General features: G+C 40.6%; 2 protein-coding genes across 2 annotated transcripts; both read right to left on the bottom strand.

Annotated features, from left to right (window-relative positions):
• Nucleotides 1-1,246: 1,246 nt before the first annotated feature.
• On the bottom strand, nucleotides 1,247-16,205 carry LOC122665805 (thaumatin-like protein 1). The gene is made up of 4 exons (XM_043861941.1): nucleotides 15,859-16,205; nucleotides 14,452-14,557; nucleotides 2,481-2,739; nucleotides 1,247-1,966 (listed from the first exon to the last, which is right to left on the bottom strand). The coding sequence occupies exons 1-4, from the start codon at nucleotides 16,203-16,205 to the stop codon at nucleotides 1,293-1,295; spliced, it is 1,386 nt and encodes a 461-aa protein (XP_043717876.1). The 3' UTR covers nucleotides 1,247-1,292.
• Nucleotides 16,206-16,889: 684 nt separating this feature from the next.
• LOC122664724 (thaumatin-like protein 1) lies at nucleotides 16,890-17,783 on the bottom strand. Its single transcript, XM_043860682.1, has 2 exons — nucleotides 17,734-17,783; nucleotides 16,890-17,663 (listed from the first exon to the last, which is right to left on the bottom strand). The coding sequence occupies exons 1-2, from the start codon at nucleotides 17,780-17,782 to the stop codon at nucleotides 16,996-16,998; spliced, it is 717 nt and encodes a 238-aa protein (XP_043716617.1). The 5' UTR covers nucleotide 17,783; the 3' UTR covers nucleotides 16,890-16,995.
• Nucleotides 17,784-18,496: the final 713 nt, after the last annotated feature.

Raw genomic sequence — 18,496 nt, 5'->3', positions numbered from 1 at the left:
GTATTGTTATAATCATCAATTGGGATCCTTTGCTGTCGGGTAGCCATGCGGTCGATGTGCGATCTCACACAGGCAAGGCGTGGACCTCACCCGGATAGGGTGCTCGGATATTGGGTGGGGCAGTCATTTCGCCCCTGCCCGTGTGAGGCCGCACGACGGTTGCATGCTGGCCACACGACTGCCTGACAGCAAAGGATCACGATCCATATAATCATTCCGTTACTCTACTACATATTTTGGTACATAAGCCTCTTCTCACGAGATTGTAAATATACATTTTACAATTTTCTATGATAGTAACCTTTACAACCATAGTATTTACACACACAAAAAAAAAAGAAAAAAAACATTATAGCTAGTCTCCCCGAAAGAAACTGTCACATGTCACAAAGACATGAAAAATATAAAAGAAGAAGAAGAAGATAGGGAAAAATTATACCAAAAGGGGGTTGTGAGTGGGTGTTTCCTTGTCCGCAGAGGAAAAAATAATACCAAAGGGGATTGTGAGAGGGTGTTTCCTATCGGCATAGCATATGCTCCCGGATGGGAAACACTCTTCCAAAAAACAAATAAAGATGGAAGGTTTTCATAATGAAAGGGAAGATAGGTTTGATTTAGTATGATTTCTATTTCAAATTTTGGATTTATTTTTATGAAATAATCAATAAATAGATTTTTGGTCAAGAAATTAAAATTGTTAGGTTGCATCAATTTTAAATATTTCAAGAATAAAAAATCCATTTGGTAGTTCATTTTTTCCTGAGAATAGATTCTCGATATTTCTTTGAACAACGGTGGTGGTGAGACCATCAAGGAAAAGAACAGTGTTCTATTTTTAACATAAAATTACTGCTTTGCTCATCAAATTAACCATGTGCTCATTAAAAGAGTAATGGTGAAAGCAATTTTAATTTCGAAATTGATAGACTTTTTCACCTATTTTAGAATTTCAATGAAATTTGATATCTATATCACTGAAATAATGTGCAAAAATTAAATCAAACAATTTATGAAATGAAAATCACCCCATGCAGGAAACTAAAATAGAAATCACACCATATAATGTATAAAACAGGCAATAACTTCATTTATTTATTTATTTATTAAAATGGAAACTTACAATCTAATGGAGAGAATTGTAGGTAAGTATAAAGTACATACCCCAAGGCCCAAGTTCAAATTTCTCTCTCTTATTCTTAATGCTCTGCTTGGTTCTATCATATGCTATCCTATGCCGGCCATGCATTTATTTTCTGGAATGAATTCCAAGCTAGCTGATGAAATGATTACTTCTAAGGGCAGAAAGTGATGAGGTAATTAGCACCAGCGCAAGTAAAGGTGCTTGTCTCATCATCATATGCGTAGCTGTAGGCATCAGGACACTGTTCCTTGAAGATTTTGGAGTAGCTCGTGGGTGGACAAGTCTCAGCCGTATTATAAGCACCAGTGCAACAATACTCGTCAGTCCCGAACACAGCACACGCACTTTTGCAAGCGATTGTGGTTCCATCAGACCCCGTCACACTCAACTCCGACGGACAAACCGAGTTCACATTACCTGAACATCCCACCGTTTGGCAATCACCGGTTCCACCTTGTGGAGCCACCGAGACTGGCAAGTTAAATCCGTCGACAAGGCTGATGTCGTAGAAGTCCTTCTCTGTACTGCTACTTCCAATAGTGAATTCCACCAAGCTGGCCGGTGGATTTGCTCCTGCACCATTGCATGAAACTTGACTGGACCCACAGTCTGCGGTTTCACATTTAAATCCACTCGTAGATGAACAATATGTTCGACCCCAGATCCTGCCTGACCAACCAGCCGTGAAATCTACGGAACTTGTAGCTCCAGAGGCCAACTCGAAACCAGTTGAAGAGAGTTGGGCCTTGTTATCTCCTGTTAATGTTCCTGGCCATACTGTGTAACTACAGCTGTTTTTGAAATTGAAGGTAAGTGACAAACCGCCTGCAAAGAGATAAATATGTTAACCATGCATTTTGTTGAAAACGAAACCTATACTGATGCAGAAAGAATGGAAATCGCTAACAATAATCACACGATCAAACACAAGGATCTACGTGGTTCAATAAGATTGCCTATGTCCACGGTGAGATATTGAGATGTGTTTCACTATCAATCGCTAACATTTTTTTTTTTATGGTCTGTCCTATATGTTTGCCCAATGAGACTTCAGCTACCACCTACAAGAGAAAGACCTCTTGGGGCGATGCACTCAATTGACACGACACCGACCAACCGACCAAGCGATTGTTTGCTAATCCGACACAGACAGTGGCACAATGACCACCCTATCCCACCCGGGCAGGGGCGCTCCAGGCAGTGGGTAGTAGAGGATCCATCCAAATTGTATTTCATACTCACCAAACAAACCCTTAATCTCTGCTTTTATCATATACCATGCAAGAAAGTTAAAAGAGAGAGAAGATGAAAATAAAGCTAGGAAACCACTTGAACAAACCTGAGACAAGGGTGAAGAAGAGGACGAAGAGAAGTGGGTTGTGTGCTCTGTAGGTATCCATTGCTGCTGCTTGTGTCGGAATGGGGTACTGGTTACTCTTCTCACTACCCTCATGGTGGGTATTTATAGTCTTAAGATACGTAGCCTCTTTGCTAAGCCAGTTAGATTTTTCTTCCTCATCTCCGAAAATCATGGCATGAGAGGCTTTCAAAGTTAGATTTTTCTTCTTTGGATAGTCTATGACTTTTCTTCTAGTTCTCTGAAATTAATGGAGAGATGAAGATAACTGCCAAATGTTACATGCCACATGCCATGCCGACAGGAAATCAAACTCTCTTGTATAAGGATATTGTAGAGAATATCTTCTACAGATCCGTCCATTTTTCACCTCACCATTCACCATTTTGGAGTTTGAAAATTCCGGTGTGGGTCAATATATAGCTTCTGAGACGAAAGTGTTGATTCTGTTTTTTTCAGTGACTTCAGTCACGATCTCCAAATAAATACAAAATTCACAAGAGATAATAGAATGGAAATAGCTGAACTTATAGGGATTAGGGATAAACAAGATGGAACAGTTTAGGGCTGCAATTGCACCGGACTGATAATGGTGAGATGACCGGCCATTGGACTTTTGGTGTTAGAAACTTTGGAATTTTCTATTTTGAACTCCATGAGGGGCTGCGCTCTTCTGGCCATTGGATTCTCTACTGCCAAGTTGTCCGATAGGATCCTACTGTCAGGACACAATAAGGCAAGAAATGACCACCTTACCCCTGCCCGGGCACTTTTCCGGACAGGGCGCAGTAGAGGATCTGAATCCGCTCCTCTGTGAGGGACAATTTTGTATTTTTATTTTTTTTTTGGAGAAAATAAAATATTTCTATTTGAGGCATCTGTGATTTGACAATTAGGAAGGGAACATCATATCAAACCTATAATTTTGTACTTAAATTAAACTCATCATATTAACGGTATTACAACTACACCATCCTCCAAGTCTCATGATGAGGATAAGCTAGCGACCAAGTCAAGTTCCGTATCCTCAACAAATGTTGTAACTTAGAGTTCAACCTTATCACTAACTTAATATATACATCACACGCTCAACGTCCTAAGTGGGTGTGGAAAGCTTAACCATTCAACTAATTACTCGTTCTAATTGGTATTAGAAATTTATGGATTGTATGTGACTCAGCAGCTGTTTTGATCCTGGTTTGCCGGGATAAGATCTTTTGGTTTGCTTGGCAAAGGTGGTCTTGTTACACCCGTGACCCAACTCATACTAATAATACTTGTGTATGTGTTGTTGCGTAGCTTATACAGCCCTTCGAAGTCTCGAAGGAAGACCTTGACTAGGCAAGCTTGGCTTCTATGTGTATTATTGATACTCTTTCATGTCCTCCCTGCATGTATAACAACCTCAATTAGAACCCCTTTTAAACCGTTACCCTAACATCCTCGAAGTAGGCAAGATCATCGGAGTCAATTCAAATTCTGTTTTGCTGTCAACGCACTACAACCATCTTTGAACCCAATTTTGAGGTCCTTCCATTCTGATTTGATCAATGGTTTCTTCATGAAAAATGTAGCCCTCTAAGTTTAGTTTACAACACATTTCGAATCGCATCATTTCTTTATGTATCGATCAAGTTATGGCCAAAAGAGTGGGCGGAGGTCTGCTGTATTTTGACCCGATGGCTCATGCCTGGGAAACTGGCGGACGATGTACGCAGTCCCCCACTGCATCATCCGCCAAGTACGAAAATGATGTTATTTCGGTCTAGTTTCATCTTGCTTTGACCCAGGGCTTAACCCTTGGTTATTTTAGACTATTTGTGGTCCATATGACCTAACTAAACCCTAAGACCATAGACCTAAGACCTATTTGGATTCTATTGTGTTTGAAACCCATTTCAAGCCCCAAATCAACCCCCAACCAAACACACCTTTGGATCCTTATCAAAATAGATGGAAACCACAGCCCCCTCTCATTTCTCCTACCTCCAACACCTGACAGAAGAGAGAGAACGTGGGAAGCAAGAAGGAAAGAGAGAGGGAGGAAGAAGAAGGAGGAAGAAGAAAGAAGAAGGAAGAAGATCACTCCCTTGCTGTCCCAAATCCATCTTTGGACCATTTGTGAGCTTCACCTTCTTTCCAGCACCATTGGAGCCCAGTCTAACCTTGGAGCTCATGGAGGAGAAGGAGATTAAGCCACTCCAAGCTCAAGAACACCTCACCTCTGCTGTCCCATTGATTCCCCATTGTAAGCAACTCTTTCCCTCTCTATTTCTATTGATTCCTCTTAGGTTTAGATGAATTAATGATCAATACTAGTTCAGATCATGGGGCTTCTTGCTCTAAATGATTTATCCCTTCTATTTGATGTTAAAGACATCAACTATTGACCTAGAATCACCCATCCTCAGCCCCATGGCTTAATTGCCATGAAACCCTTTTGAAGAACCTCCAATTTTGAGGATTCTTGATGTTGGAATCCATTCAATCCCCTACCAAACCATAGGGCTTCTGTTTCTAATTAGTTTATTCACCTAATTGGATGCCTAGAGCAACATTTGGAACCCTTGAACACCCCATTCCCTTGTCTTTGGTTGAGATGCCATGAAACCCCTTTTATAGACCTTCATTTTGAAGTTTTGAGCATTGAACCTACAATCCATGCCATGGGACCTAATTAGGATCCAATGTACATGTTTAATGGCTCATTTGGAGGCCTAATACATTACCCCATAGGTTCCAACCGAACCCATGGCCATTAACCAAGGTTTGGAATCAATCCAAGCCATTTCCTGCACTTTCGGGCTCTGGCGGAAGATGCCATCGTCTGCCAAGGTAAAATTGAGCACAGCCCATCTGTTTTATTTAAAGGCCACATTACCTGCACAGTCCGCTAGGTGCATGATCCGCCTAGGCCAAATTGGTACTGAATTGGAGTTTTTGACTCCGGACCTTGGACACTGACACTCCCTCACCTACTGCATACTTGTATGATGACATTCTAGGCTAGCGTACGCATACGGGAAGACCATACACTACACGGAAGATAAGATTACCTATGCTTCAACGATGTGAGTGGATTGAACACTTGAACTATTTTATGGAGTGTTTCTCATTAGGCATCCAGTTAGTTGTGCATGTTGAATTAATTATGTATCATGAGCATGACTATCTCTCCTATGTTATGTGCAATGAATGGGGGCAGGTTTATTCATGTGTGAATAGTGATGGACTTTATATATTGATCATGCTATTATGGGGGGGTGTAGATTATAAGATGTTTTATTTATAATTCTTTATTATGATGGATTGTGAAATTGATTCGGGTGTGAACGGCCGACCGTTATCTCGGTATCACACCCGTCGTATTGCTACTTTGGTGTGGGTGTAAGTCGGAAAATGAGAAGGTAGTGACCTTCGAATTAGGCACTACGGACTCAATCTTCAGAGTACAATCGTAATGTGTAGAATTGTAATCATTATCATTACATTCTATGGTTGTTAGTTAGCTAGGAGGGGATGAACCCAGTACTACGACCCTTCCGACAGGGGTGTAGGTGTCGGGCAAACCCATGGGTCCCGACCGTATTTTGGGGTAGCCCACCGTGAAGTCATCGCCGTACTTCGGTGACGCCAGGACGGGGTTTGTATTGGGAGCTCGAGAACAACTCGGTGAGTGAGTCCGGTCTCACGGGTTTCCTAGGTAACATCGGGTTGACATGGTCGGAATACCATCCGTTATGACATCGTTATTTGTCATCCGTTTATGGCACCGTTATTGTCATCCGTTTATGACACCGTTATTGTCATCCGTTTATGGCACCGTTATTTGCCATCCGTTTATGGTACCGTTGGCCGATGATCCTCCTTTCCTTTCCGACTTAGAGTCTCATTGTTAGGGAAAAGGTATCTAATAAGAACATTCATGCATCATGTGTGATGAGCATACTTAGCATGCATTGATGATGTATCTATTTAATGTATTACATTTGGTTTGATCGCTCTGGGCTTTGTAAGCTCATCCTCGGGTTTGGAGGAGATTCGACGTTACCCTTGGCGAGGACTTTGGGTTAGGACTCTCGCCGAGTCGGAGCTAACATCGGATTATCTTTGCAACAGGTGCACCCATGAGTGTTATTAGTTTGAGCCTGGGGCTCGAACTTGATTTGGATACCTCGTACTTGTGGATTCGAGAATGAATGTAATAATGACATTGTTACTTGACTTTTCTTCTCATACTATTATATGATTTTAGTACTGGTGTTATAACTGTGACTTGAGACATTTGAGTTAAACTGTTTAATTTACCTATAAGATATCACATAGAACTCGTAATTAATTGTGATCATTATGTATATATTCTTCCGCCATAACTCTGATTTCTTCTTATTCATTGAATGAGAAGTCGGGTAGTGTACATGACATAGCAAAGAATGTCGATCCTGTTGAATGATTTGGGATACAGGGGTATTCCCGTTATATTTCCCATGGTCAAGAAATTGGGGTGTGACAGGTCTGCTCTCTAGTCTTTCCTTGCTTCAATTGAATGGAAGATTCCACACTACTTTAGAGAAACTAATCATGTAGCTGACTTCCTAGCTAGCTAGATCATTAGCCAGATTATAAGATTCATCTCTGATGGTAGCCTTGCCCCCCTCAGTTCAAGAGCATTTGTTGATCGATGCACAATGTAGATCAGGTTTTCGGGTCTCCTTTTCTTAATTTTTTATAGTTTGCAGTTTTTCTTGTCCTCTGATGGCAATGTTCTTAATATACACGATCTTTTAGTAAAAAAAAAAAACAAGTGCTCTTGAACTGAGGAAGAGGCTAAGTATGAGTCATTTGCAAAAAATAAAAAAAGGTCCTTTCTCTATGATCCAATCCCAAGCTCGGATAATACAACTCAAGTATAAACTTCTGCAATTGAAGAAGGGTCCTCTCTCTATGACCGAATATCTCCAGAAGGTTAAGGACTTCACAAATCATCTTACTGCATTAGCTAATCCTATTTCAGTCAGCATCCTTCACGGTCTTGGTGCTAAGTATGAGTTATTTGCAACCACAATCACATCTCGGTTTGATCCACAGTTTGACCCTATTTCCCTCGATCACTTCCCTGGATTGTTGCTCAACCAAGAAATTTTCAAGGAACAATAGTCTCCTCTCGACTTACCAACTATTGAAGCCAATGTCTCCTCCAAGTGCTCCTCATCCCCGAACTCCTCAGGTTATCGTTACTCCAACACCAACCACAACAACTAATCCTCTTCTGGCCATTGTGATCATGGATGCCGCCATGGTCGTGGGTGTGCCCACCACTCCTCTTATCAACCAATTGCTATCCCTCGTGGTCCGTTCTATCATATTTGTTCTCACACCAATCATACTATGCTCACATGCTATAATCGGTATAATCCCAATTTTTAGCCCATCGCTCAGCAAAATCATGCACCTCCATCAGCCATGTTGGCTGCTCCACCGACTGCATTAGATCAAGTTTGGTACCCCAATTCGGGTGCTACCCATTACTTCACTGTGGACATGAACAACCTTCAACAAAGCTCTCCCTATTCTGGTTATGATCAGATCTGTGTGGGTAGCGCAGCAGGTTTGGCTATACATCACGTTGACACCTCTACTATCTGTTAGATCAACATTGGGTTTTGTCAAACCTGAATCCATCCCCATACAAAGATCTAGAACACGATTGAATAAAAAGAACAGGAAAATAAGGCGTACCTGGCACCCATGTATGTTGATGAAGAATAAATAAGAATACACCCACGAATAATAGCGATCTGTCAAACAAAGGTTGCAAATCCTTGAATAATCTTGGATAACCGCGATGGGGATCTTCTACAATCTCCTAGACTCTCCCACAGCTCCCTTTCTTGTGGAGAAAAGATAAAAGAGAATAGTGACTGTAGGGACCCCTCATCATTAATATTTATAATACTCCTCAAACCCCAACCCACTTCCACAATGGGCCAGGCTAGTCCGGTCCATCTCAATAAAATAGTTGCAAGCCACGTCAGCCCTTGTATCTCTTGATCCCCATCAATGTTCGACCCGATAATTAATTAAGCCCACACGTCACATTTAGAAAATTCCTAACAATCTCCCACTTGGGCTAGATTAATTATAAGGTCATCATTATCAGATGTGGCCATGGAATCTCAATACAACAATAATGCTACTAAACCTTGATCCAATTAGCAAATATATCGATGTCGAGCAACAGCAGAAAATACACCTCATCATACGGCATATCACTTTCTGTCAACTACAAACAAAGATTTATTTACTAATATGAACTGCCTTGAGATAATTGTGTACAAGGAATGTTGTACACGTCTGTGATCACATAAATATCGTCATCATTTCTTGTGGGTCCTTGAACATATCATGAGCATCGTACGACTCATAGATTATCTTTGAACATCGTCATATTCACAGGTAATCGAACGACTTGGTTTATCACCAATTGAACATCCATGGCTAGAAATAGCCGAACGACTTGGCTCGTCGCCAATCGAACATCCTTAGACCAAAATGGCCTTCAACACATCAAATGACATATGCATGCATGCAAGTGCTATTCATCACATCAAGCAGAAGCGTTATAATGAAAACGAAACAGATATCCTTTAAGTTCTCCCACTCAACAGATATATCAATCAAAATAAGAACTTCTCAATCCACAAATAGATCATCATGTAAAGAAGTACTCCCACTGATCAAGAGAATCGAACAAAATGAATCAACCAAGTTTGAAAATAAAGATTCAAACCATAAATTCTGCATAAAGTAAATAAAACTATCAAACTACTCGAACTGATTACTTCTTTTGTTTTTCTGTTAAGTCAACACTCTCAATGTTCTTCTTTCTTTTCTTGTTCACAAATAAATATCAACTCCATCAAGGATATAATCGTAGTTTGTTAAGTGCATCAATATTTCTTTAATATGTTCTTCATGATTTTATTCACTCATTCATTCCTCTTCATTATTTCTTATTTTATTTCATTGTTTGGTTTCATCATTTCATACTATTGATATACTTTCAATCCATACCGCCGAAGTGGCTTTCGTCAATTGGCTCATGGCCTGTTATACACCATAGGTTCACAAATTGATTTTAACAGATCTTTCATCGTTTTAATTCTTATTGACGGATTATTTTGTTCATGGTTCATTATACACGTTGGTTAACCGTCAGTTACCATAATCATTCATTTATTATTTCATCTACCATAATAAGTTATCATTTGTCAATAACATAACTTTTCCATCAACATATAGAAACACAACATCATAATATCAAAGGTTTCTATATCGTACAACATAATCAACATATTCTTTCACCATCGCGTATCCATTCATCATTCAAGCATGTATCAACATATTACCATAAAATCAGTGGTTCTATACTTTTATCATCAACAACACACCAGATACATATATGTATGCAATCTAGATGATAAATATCAATCAACAATACTTCGTTACAATATTACAGTCTTGCCCTTTCGGGTCAAATGTACACATCTCTGTCGCACCGCAAGTACCGCGAGATAGCAACAACTTTCAAAAATCCCCCTTCACTTTTGGGTGATAGAAAAAACTCCCAAGTTATGCATCTCAATTATAATAATTTATCGCACTGCAAATACCACGAGATGTCGATGACTTTCAAAAATTTTCCTCCACCTCTGGGCTGTAAGAAAACCCCTCGGCCACGCATCCCAAATTCTTTAAGTATTACTATCTTTGGATAGACACATTACCTTTCCGTGAAAAGATCAGTAGTTTTCAGAAGTCCCAGCACCTTTGGGCATCTGGAACCCTTAGACTACTATCCCTTCTAATCTATGTGCATATCACCTAGTCAGTCTTTGGCAACACCGCCTTTGGGCTAATGTTACCTATTCCGCTGCCTTGACAGAACCATAAAAGGATTCAATGGGACACTTTGGTGGATCACCATTTTATCCTCTCATAATTCCTCAACCTGATATGTTGCAATGTAAGTGGAAGTAAACACATTAAACGTCCATAATGTGTTGTGACATGCACATTCATCGTCCAAGTGGCAGTGGTCAACCCAAAATAGTCCAAATATGCTCAAAGTATCATAATCATCCAAAAAAGTTCCTGGAAGTATTAAACGTCCCAAAACTAGGTACTAGTAGGTAGGTCTTGAAATTACGAACGAAACAAGACCAACCGGAGCCTAATTCGATGGTCCATTCGCCCCATTTGCCACTCGAAGGTGACATAATCATCATTAACGGGTCCCATACATAAGTCATAAGTTCAACAAAATTATTCAAATAGGATACCCAAAATATATTTTTGAAAATCGGACACATCGGTCCAAATCGGAGCTCAATCGGATGCGCCACGTCCATTATACCATGCATGCAAGATTATTGAAATGAAAAAACCGCTAAAACCATGCTCTTTGTTTATTCAAGATATGCCGAATTGCATATCAAAACGAAAGCACGAAAAAACAGGCACACCAGAAAAAATCGTACCTCAAAATTCATCCAAACGAACCCACACAGTTCATTTGAAGTTTTCTGATCATTTTTCTCCTTTTTTTATTATTTTTTTGTTTTAAGATCGAACCGAATCGGAGCAAATGAATAGAACCGATCCGATTCACCTGAACCGAACCATCGACCATTGGGTCAAAAAAATGGGGTCGAAACTCAGGTCTCAGGTAGGGTCATCGTTGCCCGGGTCAGGGAATCTTTGACCGGGTCGGGCCAGCTCTGCCCGGGTCAAAAGTGACCTACAAGCATCCGCTGATGTCATCGTGATGTCAGCCCTACGCCATCATGATGACATCATTATCGCTACCTTTTTTTTTTTAACATCATTGGCGAGTAGATCTCATTCGTCGCTTTGGCCTGCGCGTCCAACCACCGACAGTGATGATCCACACATCGTCGTGATCGCCTCGACGAGCCCTACGCACCCATATAAAAATTTTTTATTTTCTCTAGTGAAAAAATCTGGCAACGGCCAAAATCGTACAGTTTCGTCGTAAATCCGATCAAAAATCCATTTTTCATTGTTGAAAAATCGATTCATGTTCTTAAACAGGCAATCAATCGATTCTAGGCCTGAATAGATGACTCTGATACCACTTGTTTGATCAACATTGGGTTTTGTCAAACCCGAATCCATCCCCATACAAAGATCTAGAACACGATTGAATAAAAAGAACAGGAAAATAAGGCGTACCTGGCACCCACGTATGTTAATGAAGAATAAATAAGAATACACCCATGAACAATAGCGATCTATCAAACAAAGGTTGCGAATCCTCGAATCATCTTGGATAACCGCAATGGGGATCTTCTACAGTCTCCTAGACTCTCCCACAGCTCCTTTTCTTGTGGAGAAAAGAGAAAAGAGAATAGTAACTGCAAGGACCCCTCATCATTAGTATTTATAATACTCCCCAAACCCTAACTCACTTCCATAATGGGCTAGGCTGGTCCGGTCTATCTTAATAAAATAGTAGCAAGCCACGTCAGCCCTTGTATCTCTTGATCCCCATCAATGATCGATCCGATAATTAATTAAGCCCACACATCACATTTAGAAAATTCCTAACACTATCTCCTCTTCTACTTGTCCCTGCTCTCTTTAAGATATTCTCTATGTGCCTTTAATTTCAAAAAACCTCCTTTCTGTCAGTCGTTTGATTGCTGGCAATAACATGATCCTGTTGTTTTGTGAAGGATCTACGATTGAGGAAACCAATTTCTCCTCCATCAAGTGCTCTTATTGGTGAACATGTGTCTACCTCCACTTGGCATGCCCACCTCGATCACCCACCCGTTCGCTGTGTTTAGTCTCTATTCGGATGCATCACTTACCCTCTTACACGGATCCGTCTCCATCTATCTACCTCCCCTGCCAACTTGGGGGAAGGTTCATTGACTGCCCTTCTCTCTCGATAGTTCTACCGCCTCCTCCCCATTTAACTTAATCCATTTGAACATCTGGGGTCCCGCTCTCATCACATCTATGGAGAGCTACTGTTATTATAATTTTGTTTACCGCTCTGAAGCGTTATCCATTTTTATTAAATTTTATAATTATATTATTACTTGTTTCAATTGTTCTATTAAGGTTTTTTTTTTCAATCCGATGATGCTAAAGAATATCAAGCTTTTGACTCATATTTCATGCAATAAGGCATTTTTCATCAATACTCTTGTACCCATACCCCTGAACAAAATGGCAAGGTCGAATCCAAGTATCGTCATGTGGTTGAAACTAGGTTAACCCTCCTAGCACAAGGAGGCCTTCTCGCCACCTTTTGGATGTCTACCTTTGAAACTACCGCTTATTTGGTGAACAAGTTGCTCACCCCCCTTCTCCAATCTCGTTCTCCATTTGAAGTTCTGTTTGGTTCTCCTCCTAATTACCTTCTCCACACTTTTTGGTGTGCCTGTTACCCATGGCTTCACCCCTACACCATGCACAAACTAGAGTTTTGAATGGCGCAGTGCATATTTCTTGGTTACAACAACCGGCATAGAGGGTATAAATGTTTCAATCCTACCACCGGTCGCACCTACATTTTTTGCCATGTCACGTTTGATGAACGTCTCTTCCCTATGGTGCACTCGCTACCTGTTCCCCACCACCCTTCCCACCCACCCACCCCCCTCGATGTCAGTGATAGTTGGCGGTGCCTCGATTCTGCTCCCATACACAATCGATGTGTCTTCTCCCACTATCTTACCCACCCCTCCAACATCCCCTCCACTACCACCCCCTATATCCTCCCCCTCACACCCCTATTATGTCATCACCAACGCCGCCATCAGTCTCTCATTACCCCCAATGGAGTCATAGAAGAAAGCTAAAGGAGAACCATTGACCAAAACTAAGAACTGACCAGAGAAAATGCACTTATAAACCCAAGTCATAAAGGTCGGTGGGAACCGCATTAGAGACAAGGTATCCCAAATGAACTCCCAACGGATTGAATAATAAGATTTATAAATGTCAAACTTTATCGTAGCCGTTGGGGGTAAGCACTTTATCAAAACCCCTAACCAACTCAGAGCATAGGAAAACATTATCAGTGATGCACCTAGCGTCAAAGAAGGTCAATTGTTTAGGGCTAACCAAATTGGGTACAACTTTTTTCAACCTATTTGCAAGCACCTTCGCCACAAGTTTTTATAAAATCAGCCAAGGCACAAGATGTTGGTGAAAAATACAACACCCACACATAGGGGCACAACGCACGTGGTGGAAGTAGTGCGGGTGTGCCAGGGCCTTTGACGCAGGCCCAAACGGAACTGAAAACGGCCTGTCTTAGCTTCCAACCAGAACAAAACGGTCCATTCTACCTTCTGACCAAAATGAAACAGCCTGTTCTAAATGACAAAATGGTCTGTTCTGACTGGCAAAACAGCCTGTTTTAAGAGGCCAAAAACGGCCTGTTCTGACTTCTAACCAGGACGAGAAGGGGATCCTTCCATGCCTGAGTAGCTCCAAGGTCTTTTGGGTAAAAGCAAATCGCGATGAACAAAGCAAAGGAAGAAGATCGAAGATCAAATTGCATACTTGCAGTCAATATTCAATTAGAGTCATTACAACTTGCGAGATTCGACATTGACGAGATTTACAACTTGACATTTACAGAACAACTGTTCTACGACCACATCGCATAATCTCACAAAAATGAATATGATGAAGCTTCACAACTCTGCCAGCCATGGATTGATGGAGCTTGCAACTTGATGTTAATGGTCGTCTTCTGAAACAAGGGCCAAAAGACAAGATTGTTGGAGTTGTTCTCCAAGCATCTCCCAAAAACGGTTTTGCTAAAGCTTCCACAACTCTGCCAGTCACGGACTGATGAAGTTTATAACTTGATGATGATGGTTGTCTTCTGAAACACGGGTCAAAAAACATGGTTGTTGGAGTTATTCTCCAAGCAAGACCACATGAATGTCCCTTGAAACACAAGCCAATGAGGCATTGGTGGCTGAAACCCAACTCCTGTCTTGAAATACATCCTGAAAGATAAAAAGGAAAGGATAGAATAAAGATAAAGTGCAGAGTGTTTTGTTGATCCGTTGGATGATGCTTTTCCTTTTGCTTGGCTTTGTCTTATATAGAAGATATTCACTTGGTAACTCCCATAACCAACACTTCCACCTGCTTCCTTGTATTGGGGCCACTTTCACTCCAAAGTGCTAATCTCTTGTGCCATGTGGCCATGTGGGATTTGTAACCTCCCACCATCTATAATCATGGCGGGTCCCACCTTTCCACTTTGTTAAGTCAAATTTAAAATGGTAACTCTCTGATGGCAGCGTGCAATGCATAGTCTCATGGCACGTATAAACGAATCCCAATTTGTGAAATTGTGGTGCAAACACAAGCCCCCTCCACCTTGGGGACGAGGTGAAGAAAAATAAGGTTTAACTTTGGAAATCTCACCAAGATCAACAAAGAAGCTGCGAATGGCTCCCATAAGATCATCCTTGATGATTTCCCCATCCATTAATCTTTATTTTGCTTGGAGTGATGCATTAGTGAGTTCATCTTCTATCAACACAAAAAAAGGGAATAAGAGACGATATCAAACTTGTTTATGTATATAGACCAATTCTCTGGTCACACAGCGCATTTCGCCCTTGCACCCAAACACAGGAGGGCACAAAATGACTATCACACCCCCTAAAAAGATGGAAATAACCAGTGGTGTGACCGTCATTTTGTGGGTGCTCGTATCTGTGTGCCTTCACCTAAAAAAAAACTTGTTTTGTCTACGATTCTTTTTATTCCTTTTATTTGATTGCTTCTAAAGGTGATTAAAAGTAATTTGCACCCGTGCACGTAAACATGCTAGCTCTGACTTTTTATCATAAGCATAACTAAAACACTGAAAAAACTGATTCGTTTCACATGGTTTTTACATGGAAAGAAACCGAAGGTTGTCACTTCCAAAGACTTAGAAACCCTGAAAAAGAAGAATAAGACATGGCACTAAACCTTTTTTATTTTTTGGTTTTTGACAAATGCCCATTTGTCCAAATGTCCTCTACAACTTTTCTAATTGTAGATTCCTCTTTACTTTAAAAACATTGTAGCATTTTGATCCCTATTATTAATTTGGGACGTTAGGTGTTAGTTCTTAGGAATCTAATAACCAAAATTCCCTTATGATAATAACCCACAAAAATTAAAGAACAAAATGATCAAAATTCCTTTGTCTTTCATAAATCAATTAGAGTTGAAATTGAAAATTTTTTCCCCAAATTGGTTAGGGTTTGAACCCATCTCGAAAGCAAGAGATCAGAATTGCAAGTACCCTCCTAAAGAATTACAGAACAAATTGCAGTGGAGCAACAATATGGGGAAAAAGTGTGGCCAATCGAGTTCTCTGTTATCTGGCTTGTGAACAACTGCATGAGGAGAAGGCTGCTTTAACGGGGAAGGGGCAGGCGACTGTACCGGCGTTGGCCGCTTTATAGGTACCGGGTGGGTTTGCTGGTCAGGAGCTTTGGGCTGTTGAACCATAGGTTGCTGAGTTCTCTGTTGATGCCTTGCCGCAAATCCTCCACCGCCATCGACGCCTTCATTTCCTATTGGACCGTACCGATTAGCATTTGGTTTAATAGTTTCCTGAACCTTGTTCTTGCTGAAACAGAGACCCATGGCTAAGTACAGCCCGAGTTTACGATTTCAAGAGCGAAGAGAGGATCAAAACTAAGGACTTGAGAGCTTATTTTTGAAGGATTCGTGTACTCTGAATGCTGCAAAGAGAACCCAGATCAGATTTCAGAGCTGAAATTGATATTGTAGGTGAAAAAGAAATGGGATGAGGGCAGCGGCCGTCAAGGAAATCTTAGAAAGAAACCAATTTGGGATTCTGTTAGTGGGATCAGATTCTTTAGGAGGGTACTTGCAATTCTGATCTCTTGCTTTCTAGATGGGTTCAAACCCTAATCAATTTGGAGAAAAAAATTTCAGTTCCAATCCTAATCGATTTGGAAAAGAAGAGGGTGTTTTGATCATTTTATTTTTTAATTTTGATGGGTTATTATCAGAAGGACATTTTGGTCATTGGATTCCTTAAAATTAACATCTAACGTCTCAAAGTAACGACAGGAATCAAAGTGCTACAACATTTTGAAAGTAAAGGGGAATATGCAATTAAAAAAGTTGTTAGGGAGCATTTGAACAAATGGACATTTGTCAAAGACCCTTCTTCTTCTTTTTTTTTTTTTTCTTTTTTTTTTAAGATAAGTAAATCAATTTATTGCAGAAGAGAATAAAAACTAAGGCCACCTTGTAAGACTTCGGAACATGGCAATAACCTTATTTCTAGATATATCATATTTCATCTCTTAATAAGACATAATCTGATCTGAAGAACATTCATATAATAAATTCCTTCTGATCTAACAAGCCCATCTCAGATCAAGTTTCTTTATGGATTCCATTCTCAAGGACAAAAGATGATAAGGTAATTCGCACCCATGCACGTAAACAGGCTCGTCTTATCATCATAAGCATAACTATAAGCTAGAGGACACTTGTTCTTGAAGATCATGGAATAATTCGTTGGTGGACAAGTCACGGGACTACCATAATCACCTGTGCAGCAATACTTGGGATCACCAAATGTGTTACAGGCACTCTTACAACCAATTATAGCTCCATTAGGGTCCACAACACTCAATTCATGTGGGCATATTGAGTTGATGTTAGCAACACAGCTTGTTGAGTTACAGCTACTGTCACCCTGTGGTGTTACCGACACAGGGATGTTAAAACCATCAACAAGGCTCACATCATAGAAATCTAGGCCACCATTACCACCTACTGTGAATTCCACTAAAGTGGATGGTATGGCACCACCGGCTCCATTGCATGTTACTTGACCGGAGCTGCAGTCTCCGGTGTTACAGCGGAAATTTCCGGCGGTGGAGCAAAATGTTCTAGCCCAGAATCTGCCGGACCATCCAGCTGGGACAGATAGTGATGATGAAGAACTGGTGGTTAGCTCGAACCCGGTTAATGACAGCTGAGATTTTCCTCCACCTGCCAATGTAGCTGGCCAGACTGTGTAGGGGCACTTGTTTGTGAAAGTAAAGTTAGCTGAGAGAGCACCTGCAGTAAAGAGAAAGAGTACTTAATTTTAATAAGCTGAGCCATGGAGGGAGAGAGAGAGAGAACAAACCTGATATAAAGAGAGGGAGGAGGAGGAGTAATCTGCCTTTGATATCCATTGCTATGAGAGAGTTGAATGTTGGTTTTAAGAGGGACAAACAAGGGTACTTATAGGCCTCTAAATAATATCTAGCCCACCAACAAGAGATCTCAAGCGTCCAAATTTTTCTTGTGATCTTCTTTATGACGTCATTGGATTATATGAGAATCTCTCCACATTTTTTTAGTTGATCATCTGGTTTGCACTTTGTATTAAATAGAAGGGAAAAAGAATGTCAATCGGTCGCATGGTTACTAGCCGCCTAGATATAGGATCGCATGAAATTAGAGCTCGGCTCCAGTGAATGAAAAAATCTCATTCAATAACATGTTTCTGCACGCGTGTAAAAAAATGAAACCTATAACGATAAAGAAAATAATGAATATCGCAAACAACAATTACACAATCGAACATATAAAGGTTTACGTGGTTTAGAAAGGTAAGATTCCATGCGTCCACGGTGAGAAGAGATCCATTCAATGGAGAATAGGATACAGTCGTTCGTCCTCACATCTCTCTTAGATTGCATTACAGAGAAAAAAATTCTCGCTACAAATATATAGTAGAACCCAATATAGGAATTATAGTCCTCAAAAAAAAATTCCTTAGGGGCTGCCACCTCCAAACCCCTATATGGATCCTCTAGTTCGTCGAGGCCCATCAATACAATTGATTAATGCAGAGTTGAACCAATTCCTATAAACCTCTTAACGGGCCATTGAAATCAACCCAC

The sequence above is a fragment of the Telopea speciosissima genome, chromosome 6 (assembly GCF_018873765.1).
Source record: "Telopea speciosissima isolate NSW1024214 ecotype Mountain lineage chromosome 6, Tspe_v1, whole genome shotgun sequence".
NCBI lineage: Eukaryota > Viridiplantae > Streptophyta > Magnoliopsida > Proteales > Proteaceae > Telopea > Telopea speciosissima.
The sequence above is the reverse complement of the archived record's forward strand: the minus strand, read 5'-3'. Positions and strand labels throughout refer to the sequence as shown.

Coding starts and splice junctions, on each gene's coding strand:
- LOC122665805 (XM_043861941.1), bottom strand. CDS start 16,205: ATGGGTCTCTGTTTCAGCAAGAACAAGGTTCAGGAAACTATTAAACCA. Junction 14,558..15,858: donor TTCTGTAATTCTTTAGGAGG/GTACTTGCAATT, acceptor TTTATCTTTCAG/GATGTATTTCAAGACAGGAG. Junction 2,740..14,451: donor AGAATAACTCCAACAACCAT/GTTTTTTGACCC, acceptor CATTAATTTCAG/AGAACTAGAAGAAAAGTCAT.
- LOC122664724 (XM_043860682.1), bottom strand. CDS start 17,782: ATGGATATCAAAGGCAGATTACTCCTCCTCCTCCCTCTCTTTATATCA. Junction 17,664..17,733: donor CCTCCCTCTCTTTATATCAG/GTTTGTTCTCTC, acceptor TCTTTACTGCAG/GTGCTCTCTCAGCTAACTTT.